Source organism: Zalophus californianus, chromosome 11 (genome assembly GCF_009762305.2).
Source record: "Zalophus californianus isolate mZalCal1 chromosome 11, mZalCal1.pri.v2, whole genome shotgun sequence".
In the NCBI taxonomy this organism is placed as follows: domain Eukaryota; kingdom Metazoa; phylum Chordata; class Mammalia; order Carnivora; family Otariidae; genus Zalophus; species Zalophus californianus.
In genome coordinates, this window is record NC_045605.1 from 60,270,224 (window position 1) to 60,288,099 (window position 17,876).

Below are 17,876 nucleotides of genomic sequence, written 5' to 3' on the forward strand. Positions count from 1 at the left end.
TACCCCCTGTCCTGACTATATTGGTTCCTGGTCTAAAGGAGACAATTTGGAGGTCCCCCAGGCTTATGAGAGTTATTGCTTCCCAAAGACACAAAAATAGCAGTAACAGTGATAACAATGTTGTTTATTAAGTACCTGACGTGTTTTACTACATGTTTTACCCTTTCTATACAGTATTTCAATTACAAAGACTACCAAGAGATGATTATTCTTACTTTACACTTAGAGAAAAATCTTGTTCAAGGTCATACAGTGGGTCTATGGCTGAATTGGCTTGCAAACTCAAGCCTTTGGAGCCTCCAACTCCATGTCTTGCCACATGTCCTTCCTAACCCAAGATGCCCACCAACCCATGAGCAACCCATTAGGATACACCAAGAGATAAACCACGTTCTCAATTTGGCTTCTCTCCTGAGGAACTGGATATTAGGTTGGAAAGGTTAGGTTCAGAAGGATGTAAAGGAGATGCACTGCTCTACCCACAAGTCCATGGATTCCACTACTCACAGTGTAAACTAGAGTGGGAAGAGAAAATTCCATAGTATCTAATTTTTAGGGAATAGGCCTTCATTTGTCTTAAGGTTAGTTTGAGACAGTATCATCCCCTCCAAATATTCAAAGAATATCAAACTTCATTAGAGATTTACAGCCAGGCTGAGCTCTAATTCCAAGGAGATTCTTCATCCTTTCTCTAGAAAGATCTGATTTCTATTGGGGTCCTGAGAATACCTGCAGACTCCAAGGAGGCCAGATACAACCAGCAGGAACAAGACTTGGATCCAAGGGATCATGACTCAACTAGAAAGCCTGTTTTCCCTAGACCTCTCTGGACCAACCCTGACACACTACACATTGCTATGCTTAAGTTTTGATTTTACATTCATTCTTCTGGGACAAAGCCTGCTATTTTCCTTCTCCTCTGAGGGAAGTGGGAAGGTTACAAGTCCAGATGGAATTCCCTCGACCCCTGAACAGAATGCTTATAAGTGCCAGGCCTCAGACATTTGCAGAGCCCCAGGCTCTTGCTCTGACACTACCCAGCCCAGGTAAGAATATCTTGTAAAGGGGAATCTAAAGGAACAACAGAGGTCATCAGGAAGGGTTTGAAGCCTATTAGGATGAACAGCCTTGGGACCCTTGGGCCTCCTACTTCTGATTATACTCCTTTGAAGTCTCCAAGACCAGACTCCAAGGGAAGGAATTCTCTTGCAAGGGGACTTGATGGGTGGAATCCACACAGAGTTACACTCAAGGAGTCTGAAGAGGTCTCTAGTTCACCAATGCCAATACAAGACCCTCCAAAACACCCCCAGGTGCTTTAAATAGGTAATAGGTTATTCTCATTTGACATAGCCAGGCACTATGCTTGCACAGGGACTACACTAGAGAATAAGACAGGCATGCTTCCTACTCTTACGAAACAGATTCTGTTTGGGGAATCATGCAGGTGAGCAGGCAGTTCAGAACACTGTGTGTGTACAGTACAAAGACAGGCACTGAGCACAGACTGAGGGTTAGAGCAGGTTTAAGGGGACATCTAAGCTATGGCAAGGTGCATATGTAAGGACTAGGTAGGTGAGGAAGAGGAGTATACCATTCCAAACCAGGAAAGAACATGGGTAATTCTCAGAGGCAAAAGAACATGCTACAGTTGGGAGGTAGAAAAATTCAACCTTGTTGGAAGGTGGTGGGCAGGGTGAAGAATGGTAAAAGCCGTGGTTAGTGTTGGCAGATATATTTGCATAGAGTTCAGGTGGCATGTTGTAACTCCTCATACCCTCACAACCATTCTGAGCAGGAGCTGCAGTAGCCTTTTCCTGTTGTATTTAAAGTGTGAAGGTTGCTTCTGACTAGGGAGGCATAAGCTAAGGAAGGGTAGGACCTTAGGGAAAGGATGGGGGTTGGCAAAGTTAACCAAGGCTCAGCCCAACCCCATTTCACAGAAGTGCATTTCTCCAGTCATGGGTACCTTCTTCACTGTGATGGGGTGCTCCTGGAGATGGATAGGAAGAGGAAGATGCCATTGGGAAAACAGCTCTGTATGTTGTCAGGTATAGCATAAGGGAAAGAAATCAAATCCACCTTCAGGGCTTGAGGCCAGTCCAGAGGAATGAAGACATGTGGCTTGGCTCTAAGAAGGTCTATGATGTAGTAAGGGCCAGCCTGCTGGCTTTCAAGAGAAATAATTTCTCATTTTTAGAGTTCCCTTGGTATATTTAGCCTTGTATGTACCTTGAGCTGTGAGATCCTCCTACAACAGGACTTCTCTGCCCAAACTCAGAAGGAAACTGCTGATCCAGGGTGTGACTCAGTAGTACTGGGACTCAAATGGCATCAGAAGCAAAGAGAACGCAGAAACCACTTCTGAACTAACACAGAAGAAGGGTAACTGCTATGAGGGGGGAGGAACATGGGAATAAATGACAAATTCACTTGGCAAGGCCTGCCAATTTTTCCAAAGACTGTTCCTTTTCTGGAGTAAATAAGGTCATTCTCCACATGAATACAACTTTGCTTAGCATAACATCAGGTTATGAAGGCCAGTCGAGTAGAGGCAGGGGTGAAGGAGAGAAGTCCCCTCTTATTTTAAGTCTAGAAGTCCTGGCAGAGGTCATTTAGCCCTTGACTACCAGAAAGTTTTCTTTCTTTTGCCTTTAGAATCAATTCAGTAAAGTTGACAACTTTCAGATTATGTGTCCTGCTGAGGAAGCAGACAGCTTTGCAAAGACAATACTGAGTAAAGACTGTACTCTTGGGATCTGGTCTGATCCATCCAAACCTGTGGCCTGAGGAAGGGGGCAATTGAAGGGACTATTTGCTGAGGCCTGGGAAGAGTTAAGGAAACTGAATAGGGGATGGTGAAGCACCAGGACCAACCGTGCATAGCATTACCTAACTCAGGCCTGACCACAAAAGGGAAGATGTTGTTTACTTTGGTAGAACACCAAGGCAGTGCCATATGTGTCTGGCAGGAAGGGAACTGGAGGGACAAATTCCTTATCTCCAGTCTCACTTTCCTATCTCCTTCCCACGAGAGAAGGGAATCTGAGTGATGCAGCCCATGAACATCAGCTTCTAGGGACCTAGGACAGAGCTTCAAAACAGACAAATGGAGAGTAACTAGCACACAAGGTGAGAAAACCAAGGCAGGCTCCCCTTACCTGAGCTCACCTGGTCATTCCAATCACAGGCTGGTTCCTGTGGGCTCTTGTCTTGCCCAGCCCCACTGACTCAGCCTTCTTACCCTCCCTTTTTACGGTTATTGCCAACACTCTTCCCATTTGTAGTGATCTAGGAGAACCTTGAGTTAGAGCGGAAACCCAGCTCAGGGAGAGGAATTTTGTGGGATAAAGTCACTGTGATGCTTGTCCTCCTCCCAGTACCATGGCCCTCTCCAGAGACAGGCATTCCAAGTTTTTTTTTGAGTTTTATTGGATGTAGTTTTGGTTTTGAACATTATTCAACAACTAGAAAGAGCTAATGCCTAGTGTTAATGTGTGTCAGACCACTGCATTCTCCTTTAATCCTCATCCCTCCTCTAGGCCACAACTGTTTAAATTTGTTGTCAAATGAAGTCAGTCATGTAACTGATAAGGTCACTTGCGTCAGCTCCTACTGCCACATTCTGAAACCAGATCTGGAAAATCCCAAAGCCCAGACTACTAACTACCCTGCTATATTCAACCCTACAAGGCTCAAGATCTGGAAGACAAAGCTTCTTATAGGCTTTTCCATGTCCTTGACATTCCTCAAATATAGATAGGAAACACATTCTGGTATCATCGTTTAGATCCTGGAACAAACAAAACCCCAAAACGGTTTGTCTTTTTTCTTCAAAATACTAATCTCTCTTTTAAGCCAGTTGCCCTGGACTCTGAGTAGAGCATTTCTTCTCTGGCCAAATACTCATCCTCTAGGCTTCTTGCCACTGAGAGCTGAATGTGTCTTCTTTCTTCCTGGGGATAACCCCCTTTGCTTCTGCAGTCTTCTCTATTCAGCCTCTATGAAGGGAGAAGTCTCTTGCAAGAACCTGCCTCTGGGCAGACACACAAACTGAGTTACATTCAGCGCTTTCACCTTTCAAGAATCCCTTTGTTTCCATCCTCCAAAGTCCTTCTCCATTGGCCGATGTCTCTGCTTTGTGATTTTTGGCCTGCAGGTTAAATGTTTCAGCTCATGCATGAGCAAATGCTGGCCTCTAGCTTAAACTTTGATTTACCATAGAGCCTAGACAGTCCTAGAAGTCTGTCACTGTATCTTTCAGCATCAATGTGTCTCTTCTTTTCAAGGCCCGCTCATTTTGACATCTTCTAATATAATCCTGGGAGATACCACAAAGCCTACCTACAGACTTAAATGACTAAAAACTAGTACCGGTCTGCCTCAGGTCATTGTATTTATTGATGCAAGCACATTACTCTTTGAGAATCCTATTATAAAGAGATACTCCTACATTCATTTGAATATGTGCTCAGTTTGAACTCGGCAAATTTTTGTCAATACCATGAAAGAATTAACATGACATTTCCCCTAGGACATTGTTCCACAGTTTCTTCTAAGAAAGTTTGTAGCATCTTATCATTGATCCTATTCTTTATTATAGAACCTAAGAATAAAATATTCTTATTTTTTATTTCTAGAAAAAGTTTCTACTGCATTTTGGGCCACAAGTGAGGAGGTTCATTTATGAATCATGCTCACTTCTCACAACGTCTGTTCAATACCCAGCGCCTTCCAGCTCACCAGCATCCCAGGGCTAGAGTCCCTGCATATGTGGCTTTCCATCCCCTTTGGCTCCATGTACCTGGTTGCTGTGGTGGGGAATGTCACCATTTTGGCTGTGGTAAAGGTGGAGCATAGGCTGCACCAGCCCATGTACTTCTTCCTGTGTATGTTGGCTGTCATCGACCTGGTTCTGTCCACTTCTACTATGCCCAAACTGCTGGGAATCTTCTGGTTTGATGCTGGGGACATTGGCCTGGATGCCTGCCTGGCCCAAATGTTCCTCATCCACTGCTTTGCCACAGTCGAATCAGGCACCTTCCTTGCCATGGCTTTTGACTGCTATGTAGCCATCTGCAACCCACTCCGTCATACCACAGTGCTCCCTCATGCTGTGGTGGGACGTCTGGGGCTCGCTGCCCTCCTCTGGGGTGTACTGTACATCGGACCTCTGCCTTTGATGATCCGCCAGCGGCTACCCCTTTACAAAGCTCATGTCATCTCCCACTCCTACTGTGAGCACATGGCCGTGGTCACCTTGGCATGTGGTGACAACAGGGTCAACAATGTCTATGGGCTGAGCATTGGCTTTCTGGTCCTGATCCTGGACTCCATGGCCATCACTGCCTCTTACGGGATGATTTTCCGGGCTGTGATGGGACTGGCCATACCTGAGGCCCAGCTTAAAACCCTGGGGACATGTGGTTCTCACATCTGTGCCTTTCTGATCGTTTACGTTCCTATTGCCGTTTCTTCTCTCATTCATCGATTTGGTCACCAGGTGCCTCCTCCAATCCACACTCTACTGGCCAACTTCTACCTCCTCATTCCTCCAATCCTCAATCCCATTGTCTACGCTGTCCGTACCAAGCAGATCTGTGAGCGGCTTCTCCAAATCCTAAAGATAGAAACTAAGACCAAATGACTGTCATTTCCTTCTCTCAAATAAGCACATGGAGAAGGTATTAAAATATGGCAGGCAGCTTTCCAAATGGGAATTTGAAGCAGTCTGAAATGTTAGGCCCAGTGTTCTCCAGTTTGTGTGATTGCAAAGGAATGCCAAGATAGGACAACTCTGAATTCTAGTTTTTCTTTTTTTTAAATGACTAAAGGGTATTTGAGCTGTCAAGGTGAAATCATGAGGACATCAGTAATACAAATAGCCGTTAGTGTTCAGGCACCAGTTATGTAAGTCCAACAGATATCCTAACATCTTAGGAGGTAGCTAGTATTGTTCACATTTTACACATTGGAAATAGGACAGAATACCCTTGCTTTTTAAACTGCATATGAGGTTTCTAAGATGAATAGATCAAATGCTCTGGAGTTTGTATTATATAACATAATATATTATATTCTACTCAGTCTGTTTTCTGTGTATGTTTTAAATAAATCCTAAAAAACTGGAGTCATTTCATTAAAGTGGCCTTAGCAACAAGCAAAGAAGTTTTGATTTAAGCCTTTAACAGAGATGTTGTTAAAAACTGCTTATACTAAGAAAGCATGGCGTGTTCTAGAAGAACATGGTCGGGGGCGGGTGGGGGAATGTCAGGTTAATGAGACAAGAGGACCAGGTCTCAACATGACCCTTGTACTTCCCCTGCAGGCCCACTCCCGTCAAGTAGCCCAAGGCATGGGAGGGCTCCATGAAAAGGAGTGACTCCTCTCTGCACAGGAACTCTGTGGGTCCATCTGTAGGATCCCTGATCATGATGTGTGTGGTCTTTTGAATCAATCACAAAATAAAATGAAGTTATGAATTCTACTATGTCTAGGAACATTGATCTTACCTTCTAAATTAAGTATTAGTTCAGTATCTATGAGGTGACTATAAAGCATTTTGCTAGTTAAGTAGCTGCTGGAAAGTTACTAATGTAATCCCTACAATCACACTGTACAGGCAGAAATTATCATCCCTGCTTTGCAGATGAGAAAAGTGGACATTTCCAGAAGTGACAGAATTGTCCACGGTGACTCAGTTTACAAGAGGTAAAATCAGGAATTTGGCAGTTTTTTAAAAAAACTTGAAAGCTTCTGACCCACATTTTTCTTAGCCATGGTAAAGCTGACAAGCCTCTTCCCCAAGGACTGAATGGTTGTATATTTAATGTTCCTTTTACAGCAGACACTAAACTCCTTACTCCCACCTGGGAATGCACTTATCAGTCTCTTCTCATAAGGGTAGAGCTGGATTCAATCCACGTTTGATCACGAATCCCTAACTATAACTAGGCAGGAAGATGTTGTGTCTACTAGGCTTCAGGTGTATAACAAAATGATCACAGAGCTTAGAATAAAGGAGAGTAGTCAAGAACAAAGGAGAGATCACTACATGACAACCAGAAAAATGGACTTCATTTTGCTTTGCCTATTCCAGTTAATTGCCTCACTCCTAGGGTATCTAAGTGTGTGATCATTTAGGGTTCTGATTATATGCCTATTTCTTCTAATATATCTAACTTCTATCCCATCCCACCCTTCCATTTTGGTGTTTTGTTTTCCTGAAACTTATGTCTGAGTTTGGGAAGAGTCAAATATTCTTCTTCATATGAATGAAAAAAATCAAAAGCATAGTCCTATTTTGCCCAACCCCACCACGGTTGGGGACCAAGGCAAAAGGTTAAGAGTTAGTGCCAAGTATGTGCTCACTGGCTCTCAGGGCAACTCTTGTTGGAGTGCAAGAAAGGGCAAGACCCAAAGATCCAGAACTACCCCTGAAGCTCTAGCATTCAAGCACCATGTTACAAACTGGAATTTAGAAACCTTGTTATTCTCCTTCAGTGCAGAACATTTAAGTTTTCTGAAGAAGAAATATACTCAAGGGAGTTAGACATAAACTTGGACCCAATTTATGGCACCTATCCTTTGGAATTCAGCCTCACATGTGAACTTGCCTTTATACTCCAAAGACTGAATTCTGTCAGACTGGCTATGGAATACCATAGTCCCTCAATTCTAAGGTCTTAATGTATTCTTTAAGATTTTATTTATTGAGCTAGAGAGCACGTACGAACAGGGGGAGGGACAGAGGGAGAGAATCTCAAGTAGACCCACCACTGAGCATGGAGCCCAATGTAGGGCTCAAACCCATGACCCAGAGATCATGACCAGAGCAGAAATCAACAGATGCTTATCATACTGAGCCACCCAGGTGCCCCTAAGGTCTCATGTATTTTAATATTGTGAAACCTGCATGTAGCCAAGAGGCATTCAGTTGGCTACCTAACAAGAAAGACTAAGGGTTTAGAGAACATACCACAAACCTTGGAAATTCTTGTGGCAACCTCTAAATACGCCTCCCAGATCTCCCATGGTAGGAGTGTGATCGATTGCCAGCGTTAGCTGTTGCCATCTAAAATCCATCACTGTGTTCTGCCAAGGTCACATTTCCTCACAAGCAGCTCATAGCCAATGACTAGGCATTACAGGGATGTAAGGTAGGCTGATTCCTGCAAGACAGAACCCTTCTGACAGGGAACTATGGCTCCAGGAATCCTCATTGGCCTTACTGACGCTTTTAGAAGTACAGTGAAGCAGTGAAGTCTGAGACCTTTCCTTCCTCAGCCTCCTTTAGTCTTCTACAGATGTCAGACTGGCTTTGTGATCTGATAGCTTGCCCAGCATCTAGCTCCCTCTGCATTTCCCTCATAGGCATAGCTTCCAGTAAATTTCACATGTCTAATTCCATCATGTGGTTTGCTTCTTGGAGGACCAAGAGTGGTCAGAGCAAGCAGAAGGTAAAATGGGGATCTGACTGGCTCACTAACTACTTTGGTGGATGAGGAGGATGCCATCCCACTTAGTGGGTAGGGCATAGGTAGTCCTTCACACAAGGTGGTGGCTCAGTTGCTAAAGATTTCACTGGTGGCAAACTAAGAAAACATCCCAGTAGAGGGAAACACTGTTGCAGGTGTGATGACAACCATTTGAAAAACATAGGGGTACCGCCTATGAAGACCCTGGTATTTGGTTTTCCTAAGTTGCACTGATGCCTTGCAAAGGATAGTTAAGATTGAGGGATACTAACAGTGAATGGTTGGTTAAGTGTGAGAGCCAGAGTGGTAACATGTGAGAAGGTCCTTATCTCCTGGAAGGATATACAGCTGAGTGGTCAAAGACCATTGTTAGAGGCACAGAGCACCAGAAGTGTTTGAATGCTCAGCCAAACAAGGACAGGGTTCTCTTTTGAAAAACCTGAGACACTAAAACATGGTATGGGGACATCTGGATGCCTGCCCTTGAGGATGTTGACACTATAGTTACCCCAAATGCTTGGGCTTTCAGAGGTGATCCACTTTCCCTAGTAAGGGGTAGCTTCTGTGAGGCACCAGGTGTTCCCCTTGGGAGCCACCCTCACTTTTCCTCTTGGCTGCTGTGCTGATAACTAGGGTTATAGGACCTGATAAGAGAAAAAAGTAACTATATACCAAAGGAGTTCTCAAAATTAGCTAGCACATATTGACAAGAGAAAAGAATACCCCGGGAATGGTTTTGGGAGTATTTGATCAGGGAAAATGTAATGGAATATTAAGACTAGATGAAAAAAAATTCAACTTGGCAGGGGGGCACTTTCATGGGATGTGGGATTTATCACTCTTGCAAAGACCCTAGGAGCTAGTACAAACTCACTACTAGAGTGGCTCCTTTAAACCTGAAAACAATGATAGCTTATGATCAGCTAAGAGAAAATGCCTAGGTTGCCCTAGAAGAAGGTTGAAATAGAGGGAAGTAGTCCTATTATAACAGATTGTTATGTAAGGACAGAAGATCCATCAGAAAATTATGTTCAGTTGGAGGACATAAGACAACATTCAAAGCCATCATAACCTGGTGAAATGGGCCAGCACCACTGAGAAGTTCAGTGGTGGCTCTCTGTATACCAGGTCTGGTGGCAGCAAAGGTAGATACTGGTGTAGGCTCATTAAGATCTATGGGGATAATGCAGCAAGAGGCTGAGGGGAAGCATCTGACCACCAAATCAGAAGGCTGAAAATACTTAAGAACTGGTAAAGTCAAAGGGGCTTGGCCTTCAGGAAGTTGTAGAGCTATTTGGGTGTATTGAGCCCCAAAGGCCAAAACACATGGGCAGCCAGCAAGGCTCTGCTTACCATCTAGAAGAACAAAGCAAAATGGATAGAAGGTTAGGGATGGTCACTGCAATAGTCTATCTCTTGCTCAGTTCTCAAACCTGTGCCAATTTTTAGATCTAAAACTCATTAACCCAAGAGGTACCTGGATCCCTAAGGGGAAGGACTCTGATAAACCACAATTATATACTATGATCCCCTGAGATCTTCCCTAAAGGTAACTATGGCCATTTGTTTAGGCTCTTTTATACTAGGGAGAGGAGAATACCTAGACACTGAGGATTATTGAATAGTTTGGGTTGACCGGATACTGAGAAACTGAAAGCATAATTATGTTCCCTCCATTAGAGTTGGGGCTCTACTCAAGGTAGTAGAGTCCAGTTAGTGAGGGATCCTGGACAAAGTCCAGGTCAGTATATCTTGGTTCCACAAGCTCACTCGGTGGTCATTTCTTCAGCCACTTAGTGACTGATTACAACTACCATCCTGGAGTTGAAATAACTACCATATGGTGTTCCTAGCCTGTGAGGTAAGAGCTAGCACAGAGGGGAAGGCTGATTGAAATCTCCAAAAATTCTCTCCAAAGAGGTTTTAAAAAAATGCTTCCCAGGTCCATGGTAGAGAACTCGGCAAATTGGCAGATTTTTTTTTTTATTACAGTTATAGAAGACTAAAAACAGTTTCCATTCATGGGATAGGCAATAGTCCTCAGTTTTCCTTAGGGGCATGTTAATTCTTCCTTTCTGTGCCATAATATAGTCCTAAGAGGACTAGACATCCCATAGAATATCTCAACGATCCAACAAGGATGTGTTCATTGGGCAAAATAAAGAGGTGGGCAGTGAAAGCCTTAGTAAGACACATATGCTCCAGAGGAGGAGAAAAATACTAAGAATATTCAGGAACCTAGCACTTCAGTGAATGTTTTTTAGAGGTCCAATGGATAAGAAGTGCTACTAAAGTGAAGATCTTTATCCTGCAAATTCTACCACAAAGAGAAAACAGTGCATGGTAGGCCACACTGGATTCTGGAGATAATATTCCTCACTTAGGACTCTTGCACTGTCCCATGTACCAGAAGACATGGAAGGCTTCCAGCTTTGAGTGGGCCCAGAGCAGGAAAAGGCTCTGCTGCAGGTTCAGGCTGTGGTGCACACATCACTCCCACGTAGGCCTTAGGAACTGGCAAACTCAGGTGTTAGAGGTGTCAGTAAGGGGAAGAGAAACAGCATGAAGCTTATGGAATTACTACACATGCCCAAAGTATTTGGATCAGGCTGTGTCACTTACAGCACAAAGTTATCTAACTTTCGATAACTAACTCCTGGCATTTTACTACACCCTTGTAGAGACAACATTTGGCCATGGGACAAGTTGATCATGTATCCATAACTGCCTATTATGAGTTCAGTCTGTCAGGTCCACCAGCAGTGAGAGATGGAAGTGGTTCATCCAGAATCAAACCAGAGGGCATAAGTTGCAGGAGCAGGTATCCCAGACTCATGTGCTCCACAGCATCTGCACCAGTCTTTCTCCCCCCAGATCATATCAATGGCTGTATGAAGGGGTCTGTTAAACCAACTGAAAGAAAAAGCCAGGGATTGGTTTACATTATGGGTTGGGAAGGCATGTGTTTTGCACAAAAGATTTTAATAGCCATGTTTTGGCTTAGAAAAGAAAAGTATTATAGAAAGCTAATAAAAGAAAGGAATCTACACATAAATGAAGGTAATAGTAGGCAATAGATGAGAATAAGGCAAAGTTACATCAAGTCAGGTACTTACAACAGCCAACCTCCTTAGCTGGGGAAGCCCCATGGAAACAGCCAGGCTAGAGTCCTGATTGAGAGGCCTGGATGGAGCATCCTCCCCTCAGGGGAGACTTCCAACTGATCATCCCCATAAGGTACAGATTTATAGGGCAAATAATAGGGTTTGAAACTAAACATCTGTTTGCCTACGTGCAGTTGGGAGCGAGCTGCATTTTTATGTTAGCACGTTTCTAGATTTTCAAGGAGCCTGGACTATGTGTGTCTGCCTCCCCTCTGGGATTTCATTCCAGGGGCCCAACCCAGCCTGGAGCAGGAAGGATGGGAGACAAGATTTGTAGCTCTTGGCATCCAAAACAGAAGGGCCAGTTCTGACCTGCAGGACAGATAATATATTTTCAACAATTAGCCTCCCAAGGTTATTCACACAGCATGAGTCTAACAATATTCCTTAGCCTGCCTGTGTACATGCAGGTCCAGGTGGTCAGTTACGTGGGACAAATCACAAAGACATCTATCCATACAGAACAGCATGGCCTAAAATGGATGGCAGATGCATTAGAGTTACAGACAGGAGTGGCCTTTGGAAGAGTAGAGAACCAAAGTCTTCCCAATTGGCACAACTTCAAGTGGTACAATGGGTCATTCATGCTCTGTGAAAGGTCAAGTGGTCCAAGAGAATCTAAGTCTTTGGACAGGGGCCTAGAGAGTAAAAGGAGATTTAAGGCGAAGAAGTCTGGGAGGTATAAAGATGGGCATAGGGGACTTGAGTCCAAATTGAAGAGCTTTCTATCTGTATAAAGCATACACCAGGAGATGCTCTGAACAACTAAGCCAACTGAGGTGATTGTGCCAGTTGACATTCATCAGTGGTCAGCTCAGAACTGGTATGATGGCTTTTTAGAGTGGCAGCAGTAATAGCAAAGGAGACTGTGTGGGTCCATCCAAGTCGAGTTCCACTGAACAAGGTTGAGTAGCTACTGCTGCCTCTGAAGGTCAGCAATAGAGATCAATGCTGAAACCCATACATAATACTGTTCCTCAAGGAGGTCACTTGATGGCAAGTCAAATACAATGAAGGTTTGTACTGCCAATGCTATGTACTTCTGGATGTGGATTTGCCTTTCTTGTCCACACAGCCTTGGCCAGCACTACTTTGAGGCTTTGTGAATGGCTGATTTATGGTCAAGAGATCCTACATGACATAGTAACATGTGGACATTCTTCACAGTAGGGTATGCGGGATAGGGCTCAAGGCCATGGGAATCCACTGGAAGAATTAACATTACTTCACACCAATCAGGAGCAGTTGGCCTCAGAATGCTGGAGCAGTCTTCTAAAAACACAGCTAAAAAAGCTAAAAAAGCAGCTCAGAGGCAACACTTCACAAAAATAGAGTATCTTCCTTTAAGATGCCATGTTTGCATTAAATCAGATCTCTATCTGGTGCTTGGTACCCAATAGGATACAGGAGCCCGGGAACAAAAGGGTAGACACAGGAGTATTCTACAGTCTCCATGATGTACTAAGGGACTTTGGCTTCCTGTCCCAGGAACTCTTGGATCTGCAGTATTGGAAGTCCTGATCCTCCTAGGATACAGCAGAGGTTCTATTGAGCCACAAGTTATAGCTGCCATCAGGCTACTTTGGACTCCAGTGCTCAGGGACCAACAGGTAAGGAGTTACCTTACTGGCAGAAGTAACTGACCTAATTAAAAAGGCAGCTGTTTTTTACAATGGAAACAGGGAAGAATTTGTAAATGAGAAGCCAGGGGATCCATTTGGGCATTTTTTCTGGTACTCATGCCACATTCTAAGCAGGAATGTACATATGCAACAATCCCCACATTTGAAGAGTATGATTACCAAGGGTTCATCCTCCTCAGGAATGAAGAATCATGTTGCTACATCAGATAAGCCACCAGGATTTGCAGTGGTGATAGCTGTAGCTGAGGGTGAAAGGAATTCCAAATAGACTATAGGGGGGAGGAGAATAGGGGGAGGAGAAGATGAGGGACAGCTGTGGTTCTCATAGGAGTTTGAGACTGGAGCTGCAGTTCTCCCATCAACCTTCCTCATCTAATTTACCCTTAGCAAGGGCTCATGGGAGATGGAGATGCTGCTCCCAAAATCTGAAGGACAGCTATACAGTGCAAGAATGGATTGTGGTGGCCATGAAAATATGCTGCTCAGATCTGATTGCAGGGAGCATGTTTGACTGACAGCCTCTATCACTATGCTCAGAAATCCATGGCACTGCCTAGGTTCCACTTCCTGTGGGTGGCTTCCAACCAATCAAGGAGCTTAATACTAAAAGGCGCATCCATTCTTTGAGGGACACTGGACTCCTCTTATGGATGCCTTTGGCATAAGGACTCCCTGTGGCCTTGACAGAACTTTCTTAGAAATGCACCAAAGTCTAAGACCTTCCTTCCCTTCTTACCTCCCTCCCTCCCTCCCAGAGATCAGACCTACACTGTAATCTCAGGTTCTTCCAGCCTCAGGACCACTTTGTATCCTCCTTCATGGGCATTTCCCCCTGAATGAAGAAACCTCTGACACATCTCACTCCATCGTGGATCTGCTCTTTGCAGAACCTATTCTAATACAATTATGAGGAATTCCACTGAAAAATCCTCAATTCATGTTCGCAAGTCAGTCCTGTGGGAAGAGCTAATCTCTTATGAATATAAAGCCTTTTTGAAGACTGACTTTCCAAGAACTGCTCTCAGACAATTAAGAGAACAAAAGCCACCATAATCATTACAATCCTCAGTACGCAGCTCAGCAATGCCTTTCTTCCTTACCCTAGAACAGAAGACTTGGGGGACATTCTAGTGCCGATCTAAATCTGAAAGACCTGGTGTCAAAAATGACTTATACCAACTGAGTTCAAAATGCAGCGTAAGGCAGAACCACTCTTTACCATAGGCACTCCTCACAATCAGGGACACTTTATGGGAAGGGAGATAGCACAAGAATAGCCTAAGACTGCTCTAGACTAATAGACATTGTTACAACCCAGTTTCCTCAACTTCTCGTAGCAGCTTGTTTTCATGTTAAGTCTGCTTATGGATAGAGAATTTAGATTTCTACTCTAAGCTACTTCTCTCTCCCTCCCTCCCAACTCTTGGACTTAGAACAGATGAGAACAAGAGATATATTACCAACTGCCTGACCCTTTCAAGGGCAAAATTTCTGAATAGCTCTTGGTTCTAAGAGCAAGCAGAAAAAGGAAAACTCCCAGGAGAACTTCAACCACTCAGCTGAATGTTCATTGTGTGAACTACCTGAGTTGTTAGGATCTCTTGCGTGAAGGTCCCATTCTCCATCTCTGTTCCATGAGACTGTCTTCTGCTCAGCTCTACTCTAAGCCCACTCTTGGAAAGTAGCTGTTATTTGTTACCTAAAAAGGACCTTCTTAGCCCCAAACCAAGGATTTACTATTAGAGCATTCATAGCTAAGATTTTGCACAGCCTTTGTGACAAACAGTGGGATTTCTGCTTCATATACAAGATAAAATAGCTTCCTACTCAGACTATACCTCCATCCATGGAGTGCTATTGAATGATTTGTGTTTTCAGCGTGGTTATAGGTAGATGTACACACAAGTGAAAATAGTTTAAGTTCTGCAACAGTACTACACACAAATACCTCCAACATGAAGTCCTAGGCAGGCCTATTAGCATCACAAAGGTAATTGTGAAAGATTGAGCCCCCTGAGCATCTTTAAAGGTCTCTCCAGGTATGAGATCCACATGGCTCTTAATCTCAAATGGTAGACAAGTATAACTGCTGGCTGCCTTCCCCAAGATCAATCTCAAAGGTACCCTATATGGGAAACTCTGAGATAAAAATTGAAACTCTGGGGGAGGTTAGGAGGGGAAATAACCAGAAGGTTTGCAAGGCAGTAGCTTTCGCCTGAGACAGAAGACAGACATCCAAGCACAGCTACGGGAAAATGCAATCGATAATGGACAGTAAGAGCTTGGGTCTTGTTCCTCCCCGGCACTGCCTTGGAATAAGCAGTGCCTAGTTAACACTTGTTCGTGTGGACTCAGTTGTCCTCAGAAGTCCCATCATGGTAACCGAGAAGCTCTGTGCTGATGAGGTTCCATGAAAAACAGGTAGGGTATAACTAACCTCAAGTAACAGCGCATCCCCACCCTCTGGCATTCTCAAAACTGAGAAGTTACCCAAGGAGATTTCACCCTTTAAATCTTCTCCCTAGGGAACAAAGAAAGTTTAGATTTTTGTGCAGAAGGAAAAGATTTACCATTTATATTTGTGCCTTAGGCTCTTGTTCTGGGGCTCATACATCCTCTCATTGGTTCTGGGAATCTGCAGTGCCATGTGAATCACACATTGTCTGATAGTAGCCAATGCCACCAGGGACGTGAACTCACAGGGCAGAAAATGTTTAAGAAACAACTAATCCAGAAAGTAAACAACCCACTGAATTGAAGTCCATGAGAAGCAGGATTAGAACAGATGAACCACTACTAGCAGCAGTCACACACACTTTTGGATTAGTTTCTTCATAAGACAAAATAGGTTTTAACCTGGCATAAAGCAGCTCACCATGCTCAGTCCCATGGGGACATTCTATAGCTGCAGCTTCTTGGATCCCTCATCCCTGCAGGGGTGTGAAGCGTTAAGGATGATGCTAAAATGTGTTATATTCTGTCTTGGTATAGATAATGGAATAGATTTTCTATGGGAGTCTTGTTATTTCAACTATATAGGTCCAAGACCCATCTTCCAGACCCCCAAGTCCAGTGCAGTCTCACAGACCAGCAGACTCCTAAAGGAGACCATCAGCTCCTTGTGCACAACATTCTCTTAGTAAGGTAACTTACTGAAAGGAGGGCTGTTCAGTTAGTCTAGCTGGAAAAAAAAGCATTCACACTGGAGATAGTTTGATGCCTACCTTACTCCATATATAAAAGTAAACTCCACCTAATTAAGGACTTACATATGAAAGTAACTTTTTAATTCTTGGTAATGAAATATGGGGGTGAATAAGTTTTAGACCTTGGGATTGATGAACTTTTCAAAACAAAGGTCTACAAGAAAGTTAGAAAGTTTGACTAAGTTCTCAGGAAGTGCCTTGAATTGAGAGGTTACAAATGTAAAGACTTGGGATATACTCAAAGGACTTATAAAGAACTACCATGAAGAATCAACACCAAGAGAGAAGAATGAGAAGTTATTTCACAGAGAAAAATTTTAAACACATGAGAAGTGACTAATTCATGATCAGAGAAATATACATCAAGATCATACTGAACTAGTTTTTGAAAATTTAAAGGTCTAAAATTAAGTGTTGTAGAGGATGTTGGTTCAGAGTTTCCTCTTACGGTTTAAGTCAATGCAACCTCTTTGAATGACAGTTTGGTATGGTCTCCTGAAACTGAGCTTTTGTATACTCTATACCTTGAATTCTGCTCTAAGAGTGCCAAGAGGCTAACATGCATGATAATAGAGATATAAAGGTGCTCATGGTTACACTTTTCCTAATAGCAAAGCCCTAGAAACAACCCACCCATAAGAACATGCTTAAGCTAACAGTTATACAATGGAATGTCAGAATTAAAAACTATAGCAACACACGGATGAAACCTTCAAATACATTATGTGAAGGTTACATAGTCATTTTTTACTCTGAAAGTATGATACTAAGTTTTAACGTCATGTATTTAGTGAAATGAAAACATGGTTCTTGTCCTATCCACTTCCTAAGTCAGAGCCCAACTTATTTGAGCTGCTACAAAAACAGATTAACTCTTGTAGAGAGTACCAATTTGAGAGTACCACCTGTTTTTACATAGGCATCTTGTCTTCACTACTCACTGGCTTTCCAAGCCATCTGAAATTGAGTGGTGGTAGTCTGTCTCCAGGTTTCTGTGGGATGATAGGAGCTTAACTTCAGCCAATACTTGTCTCCATGTTGCGAGTCTACCTCCCATTCTGAAGATAGAAATTTTTCCTTGGTATAAAGGCAATCGAGCACAGGTGGCTACCTCAACCACCAGGTGAATTTAGGACGATGTGGCCAGCAGTGCTATTAAGTTCTTTGTTATTGTCTATCTTGATAGCCAAGTAGATACACCCCATTTCACGTATGCTAAGTGTATAGTATTTCTATCTTTGCAATCTCTGGTTTGTTGCTTGTCATGTGCATCACATGCTAATGCTTATTCAAAAATTCTCTCTTCTACCTTTGTGGAGAGGTTCTCTGTTGGTGGGAGGTTGTGTTTTTAATTTTGTTTTCCTGAAACTAGAAAGCAGAGTTGTC

General features: G+C 43.3%; 1 protein-coding gene across 1 annotated transcript; it reads left to right on the top strand.

Annotated features, from left to right (window-relative positions):
• The first annotated feature begins 4,693 nt into the window (after nucleotides 1-4,693).
• Nucleotides 4,694-5,647, top strand: LOC113914028 (olfactory receptor 52M1-like). The gene has a single exon (XM_027578735.1). The coding sequence runs from the start codon at nucleotides 4,694-4,696 to the stop codon at nucleotides 5,645-5,647; it is 954 nt and encodes a 317-aa protein (XP_027434536.1).
• The last annotated feature ends 12,229 nt before the right edge of the window (nucleotides 5,648-17,876 follow it).

What these genes read in the sequence shown, in the direction of transcription:
- LOC113914028 (XM_027578735.1), top strand. Translation starts at nt 4,694, where the DNA reads ATGCTCACTTCTCACAACGTCTGTTCAATACCCAGCGCCTTCCAGCTC.